Source organism: Otolemur garnettii, unplaced genomic scaffold (genome assembly GCF_000181295.1).
Source record: "Otolemur garnettii isolate 467f Iridium unplaced genomic scaffold, OtoGar3 scaffold00058, whole genome shotgun sequence".
Taxonomy (NCBI): domain Eukaryota; kingdom Metazoa; phylum Chordata; class Mammalia; order Primates; family Galagidae; genus Otolemur; species Otolemur garnettii.
In genome coordinates this window covers 5230068-5236623 of record NW_003852453.1, presented here as the reverse complement: position 1 = coordinate 5236623, position 6556 = coordinate 5230068, and the positions used below count along the sequence as shown (strand labels likewise).

The 6556-nt window shown below is 47.7% G+C and overlaps 1 protein-coding gene across 1 annotated transcript in view; it reads left to right on the top strand.

The window, feature by feature from the left end:
* The window catches only part of TOX3 (TOX high mobility group box family member 3), a 56688-nt gene that overhangs the window by 114 nt on the left and 50018 nt on the right, over positions 1-6556 (top strand). Inside the window, exon 2 of the mRNA XM_012806823.2 lies at positions 1691-1833. Coding sequence (XP_012662277.2) covers positions 1691-1833 — 143 coding nt within the window. The remainder of the gene's footprint in view (positions 1-1690; positions 1834-6556) is intronic.

Genomic DNA, 6556 nt, shown 5'->3' with positions numbered 1-6556 from the left:
CCCCTCCCCTTCCCTTTCCTTCCCTTCCCTTCCCCTCCCTTCCCCTTCCCTTTCCTTCCCTTCCCCTCCCCTCCCCTCCTCTTTTACAGAGGCTCACTCTGTGACCCTCTGTAGAGAGCTGTGGCATCATAGCTCACAGCAACCTCAATCTTTGGGGCTCAAGTGATCCTCCTGCCTCAGTCTCCCGAGTACATGGGACTATAGGTGACTGCATCTGTATAGGGACTGCACTGTAGGGACTACACCCCTATGCCCAGCTAGTTTTGGAGATAGAACCTCCTCACTCTTGCTCAGGCTGGTCTCAAACTCTTGAGCTCAAGCAATCCACCTGCCTTGGCCTCCCAGAGTGCTGGGATTATAGGTGTGAGGCACTGTGCCTGGCCCAGAGGTGTATTTCTTGTTGGCTTGCTCAGTTCCCAGTTGCTTTGGTTGGCGGTGGAGGAGAGGCCTAGGCTGGTGGAGGTTCTGCTGTCTCCTAAGTGCCAACATCAGCTGGAGTGGAAGGTGGGGAGGCCGGCACCTGTTCACCTGCTCTGGCCCCGCAGTGAGACGCATTCCGTCCGCTCACCTTGCACTTGGTCAGAGCTCAATGCCTGTCCCAGCCCCTCAACCAAAATGCAAGGGAGTTAGAAACAGCCAGTGATTCTATACCATGGAAGGAGGAGCGTGGCTCAGAAAATAATTAGCTGTCGCGGACACACATGACAAGCAAATTTGTCAGTCAGTAGGAGAGGATTCTTTGAGGGAGCTGGAAGAGGAGCTGCTGAAATCATTCTTAACACTTACAGGTGCAAAGGCTGGAGGGAAGTTTTGGGTTATCAGTCAGAAAATATCTGTTCTCCTAAGGTAGGAAATTCAAGCCTTTCAATGTTGGTGAGGATAAATGTTTGAAGAGCACGCGCCCTCAGGGGGCATCATAAACAGCGGGAGCGTCTGAAGTGTTGACACTGCATCTGAGGAGAGTGGCGGTGACGCAGCGCCGTCTGGGTAATTATGAGCTTACCCGGGTGGGAGTTTGGGAAATAGTCACCACCTTTATTCCCGAGAAAGGGGAGACTTTGTAGGAAAGGTGGGACCTCAGGAGGTGGCAGCAAAGGCCGTTTGGGGGAGAGGGCACGTCGTCTAAACTAGGCACAGTTTTTAAGGAGATTCTTAGATGGACTGGGATAAGCACGAGAGGATATTGAGGACCTTTTCTCCATAAAAGCAAAAGAGGGGTTAGAACAAACGGGCATATGTAGTCTTGTCGAATATTTATGACCGATTGTCTCTCTTGATTCTCACCAGGAAGGCATTCTCTTCCGATGATATTTGGGGTAAAATGCACTTTACTGCTTTTCATCACCCTGTTGTTTATTTATACATTTATTTTTAACCTCTCCCGGGGACTCACCGTTACCACTTTTATTTTATGGTCCAATGGATGCATACGCTGAACTGGGAGAGAATTTGGCTCTCCACGTTCCCAAAGAGCTGGTTTCTGGGAGGAAGAGTGTTGGGGTGTCCATGTGGGTATTCGGGTGTGCGTGTGAGGCTGTGTCTATGGACGCGTGTGCTGAAGGTTAAATATTTCTGAGGATGGTGTTAGCCTCTCTCTCACCTGCACATTCTTCTGCACAAGTTTCTTGAAGCACCGCAGTTGAGCTCTGCCCGCTTTGCCCCATTTCTCAGTTGCCTGTTCCTTTTTCAGGCCCTGCGTCCTCTGCCGATACGGACATTGACTCAGTACACGGACTCGCGCCTCTGTCCACTTGTCCTGTGTTCAGTGAAAGTACAAAGTACGTGTTTGTCTCACTTGTGAACATAAAGGAGGAGAAAACCACCTGTTTTGCCGTCAGACAAATGTCTTTGATCTGACCGTTCTGAGAAGGAAAGCTGGAGTGAACTACTTTTGTGCCAGTTGGGTTGTCTGATCTTTCTTGTGCCTCTCAGGAAAACAAAATTGGGAGACTCCACTGTTGAAAGTGAAGTTGAAAGGCTCCACTGTTGAGTGAAAAAAGGGAGGATCCTTTTCATCATCCTGCAAATCAGAAGCATAGATACAGCTTTATTTTTTTTTCTTGTCATATCCGATAACACTTGGTGACATTTGGAGCCCTACATCTCTGCCGGGAAGGAAAGAGTGGCTTATTTCATTTGGTCATTGGTCTTAGGTTCCCAGATACAGTGTATGACAATTTAATTTCTATATGAAATGAAAAATTAAGGGATATGGTTTTGGAGGTAGTTTTACAAGTGACTAGCAGCATAGCACGGTTGAAAAGTTCCCCAAGTATCCACAAAGTAATTTTGGTATCAAAGCTCCTTGTGCAGACCCATTTTGTAAAATAGGTTTGATGTATCCATCAAGGGCCCAGTGTTTCAAAGTCAACCTTTGTTGTTTCACGGGGCTTTGCAGAGCTGTTCAGGCTGGAGGCCTTCAAAAGCTAAGTGCTTCCTACTGCTCCTGGCCATGTGGCTTGTAGCTCCCAGCACGGCTTAGTAGGTGGCCATGGGTCCCTTCTTTTATGAGAGGCAAGAAACCGTCAGAAAAATGGTAATGAAATATTGAAACGTAGCTGATGTGCCGTCCTATAATCTTTGCTGTGAAGCCCCAACCAAAGTGCTTATGCTTCACTTTCTTCTCCATAAGGATGGAGACGGTCCTGTGAATGACCGTGACCCTGAATGACCTTGGGGCCATTTCATACTTATGCAGAAGGCATGTATGTAGCACCTACAGTGTCCTCATAGTGCATCTGGTGCTGACATATGTCCTTTCCCCACGACCAGAAAACGATGACACTTCCTTTAGGATGGACACAGTCAATGGGTGGGCCAGCACATCCATCCAATAATTACCCCAATACGCGCAGAATAGCAACTCTGCGGATCCCACAAGGCTCATACATACCACTCCGTGCTCTCTGAGACTTCCTTGTAAGTATTTCGCAATAAGCCCTTTTCTTGGGTGACAAATACAAATGCAGAAAAAACATTGTTTCTGCTTATTTTGCACCCTTTTGAAGAAACCAATCATATTTTGTGATAAAAGGCCTTGGTATCGATCGGCAGGGCCTGGGGTGAGGAGGGAGGGCTCACCATTGGACTCTAAGAAGTGACCCCCCAGGGCATATCTGCAGGGGGAGAGTGAAGGGTCCCAGAGAGAGGCACACAGCAGTTGAGCAGGTGAGACGCAGGGAGTGAGCCAGGTAGGTGAGGCGGTGCAGGTCTGTGAATGGCCTTTTTCTTCAATGAGGAAAGGAGTTTGCAGTTAGCTGCTTATGGGTAACTGTGGAAGGATTTTGAGGGTGACACCTCCATACTGGGGTGCTAACCCCACTGAGAACTGGTTCCCAGTTGTGCTGCAGCCACGCCCTGACGTACCGCAGAGCATCAGAAATCCCATCTTAAGTGGTTTTGGTGAGGACAATGCTTGCAGGCTATCTTTCAGTTTAAAAAGTACACTAAATCTACTTTTTTTTGAGACTGAGTCTTAGTCTCTTGCCCTGGGTGGAGTGTCATGGGGTCATCATAGCTCACAGAAACCTCAAACTCCTGGGCTCAAGTGATCCTCTTGCCTCAGTCTCCAAAGTAGCTGGGACTACAGCTACTCACCACAAGGCCTGTCTAGTTTTTCTATTTGTAGTAGAGACGGGGTCTCACTCTTGCTCAGCCTGGTCTTGAGCTCCTGAGCTCGAGCAATTCACCTGCCTCGGCTAGGATGACAGGCGTGAGCCACCGTGTCCGGCTGAAAATCCTCTTTCAAAGGGGAATGGTTCAGAGTGTCAGAGGCACGGTGATCATTTGGGACTGAGATAGTCTGGGGGGGTGTCCACAGGATTTGGTAATGGGCAGTCTACAGTAGACTCAACGGCCACAGCTCAGTAGACAGCGGAAGATGGCTTGGAGGTAGGCTAAGCAGAAAGGTCAAGATGACGAGCCAGACACGCCACTGGTGGATTCGAGGGAAGGAGGTGAGAGATTCCCGGGAGAGGGGCTGGTGGTGTTTGCTCCCCTGTGCCTGCAGATGAGTGGGATTTGAACGTTCCGATGGGTTGCGGGAGGGGACAGTGCAGTGGGAGAAGCTGGAGAGTCACAGGAGTGGTGACCTGATGGAGCTAAGTCTAGACGGGGGTGGGTGGGACTCAGCACAGGTGGAAGAACTTGAGGAGGTGCCGGTTTGGGGTGAGGATGGAAGAACTCTGTCTTCTCGGTAGCGGACCAGGTTCCCTAGTGGAGGAGTGGGAGGGGCCTGGGACAGGGTCGAGGAGAGGAGTGAAGCTTCTCAGTAGCACTACTGCCGAGAGATGGGACTGGGAGTCTTAAGGGCCAGCTGGCAGCTGGGAGAGGCTCTGCTGAAGTCAGAAACCTACGACGGATCCAAGACTCAGGTCATTGGGAGACACTGTTCATGGGTGCTCGTGTCTCCAGGGCTTACTGATCGTGTGTGTGTCATCCCCATCATGAGCGCTCAGTACACACTTGTACATTTGCAGACTTTTTGTGGCCTTCTTCATAGAACCCCAGTACTGTGTCAAGATGTGAATCCTTTTTTCTGCTTCTGCTTTAATTCTGTGACCTTTGTTTTTCTTCTCTACAGTTGGTATTTCTTTCTCCACTCAAAAAGGATTTATGCAAGAATGAAAAATTAAATCCAAGTGCAGATCATCCCTTCTGTGGATAAAGCATCATTTGTAGTTAGTCGTACAAAAGAGTCTTGGGGGACAAGGTGGTCCTTGCCCTTAAGAAGTTTGGAGAGTACTGGGGGATGGAGCAGAGGATGAATTAAGTATTACCAGGATAGGCTGTGCCATCAGAGATAGAACGGAAGAGCTCGGAATATTCCAAGGAAGGGGACAGCCAGTCTGGTGCAGAAGAGGTGCTTTGTGCTGGACCTTGGTGTGTGTGTGTGTGGAGTTTCAACAGCGGACTGCTGGCTGGGGGCAGGCGTGTTTTGGATGGAGGTGGGCAGTGTTTCAGTCGGAGGCGGCGGCCTGAAGTTGGGAAAACGTGGGGTGTGTTTGAGAAATAAAATATGTCCCCACGTACATCCACAGATATATCCATATGTGGAAATTACACTACAGGATTTGGTAATGGGTTACTGGTTTTCAGGTTTGGGTACTTGGAAGTTTACCTTGAGCTTATGTAATAGAACTGACAGGACCTCCGAGGAAAGATTCAGTGCGGGTAAATCTCATTCTTCACACATAGCAGAACCAGTGAAAAGAGCTTTTCCCCACTAGTCATTAAATGCTTGATTCCAAAAATCAGAGATTTGTAGGTATTCACACTGCTCCATAGATTAAAATCATTAGTTTAAAAGTGCCAGGCATCAATGTTTATCAAAACCAAATTGCTTTGAGGAGTGGTTTCAAATTTCATTAGAACTTTCCTCAAGTTTCCAGTTAATGTTTCATGCATTAACTTTAACTACAAATTCTGGAATGATTCTGTTGTGTTTAAGACATTATTGAGAAGATAAAGGACGATGACAGTTTCAGACTTACCAATTTGTTGTCCCAGAGCAGAAACAATCCTTTAATCCTGTGGCTTTTTTTTTTTTTTAGTTGCTATCATTATCCTATGAACATAGTCGGTAGTTTCTCATACTTAAAGTATATGGGGGGGATAAAATTGGGGGCTGGGGCATTTCTTGCTCAATACATGTGTTTAATTTCAAACTATTCCTGTTTCAGAATTATTAGGTCTTGAGTTGAAAACAATTCTATCTCATCTCCTTTACACGACATTTCCTGGAAGTGAAAGGGTAGTGGCAAAGTTGATGTTTTTCCATGATGAAGGGAATGTCTTTTTCTTTCTCGTTTTCTATGATCTATGACGGTGAACAATGTGGGACCAAGGAATAAACTTGGCGCTCTGCACGTCATTACCAGAAGACAGCAGTTTCTGGGACGCACAGCTGTTGTCGTAGCTCATAGGTGAACAGGGCCTTCTCACTAATCCCAAAAGATGTAACTTCAGCTTCATTATAAAAAAAAAATCATTTCTGCCTATTGGTTCTAAGGCATTTTCATTTACAGATGTTTTTGGATTCTTTATCTGCAGGGGGATGATTTATATGCTAAGGGCACGATGCTTATTATTTTCCCCATCGTAACGAGTCAAGATCGTATGGTGGACACGCACCGTGTTTTCTTTCATATTCTTCTTTAGCCACGGCAGCCTGTCTTGCTCTCAGCCACTTGTCTGCTCTCCCACCAGCACTGGAGTTGAGCATCTGAGTTTCTTTCGGATATGGTGCTGGGTAAACGCACATCTGGCTGTCTTGTCTTCCCAGCTCCTTGAGCGCAGCGGTCTCTGTCCCTCGCTTGTGTTTCTGGGCAAAGTATCGTTGGTGTTATTAAACCAGGCAGGCAGATTTCAGCCTCATGGTACTTCAAGCTCTCGCCGCAGTGCCCATGGGTGGTTGTTCCCCACTGAAGCCTTCCCTTTCTAGGCTTCCCTTGTGTACCCCTTGCCCCTCTTCTGCTGGCTTCTTTGCTGGACAAAAATCCAGGTCATTCCATGCTGGAGTTCCTCCCGGTTCTCCTCTCCATGCTGGAGTTCCTCC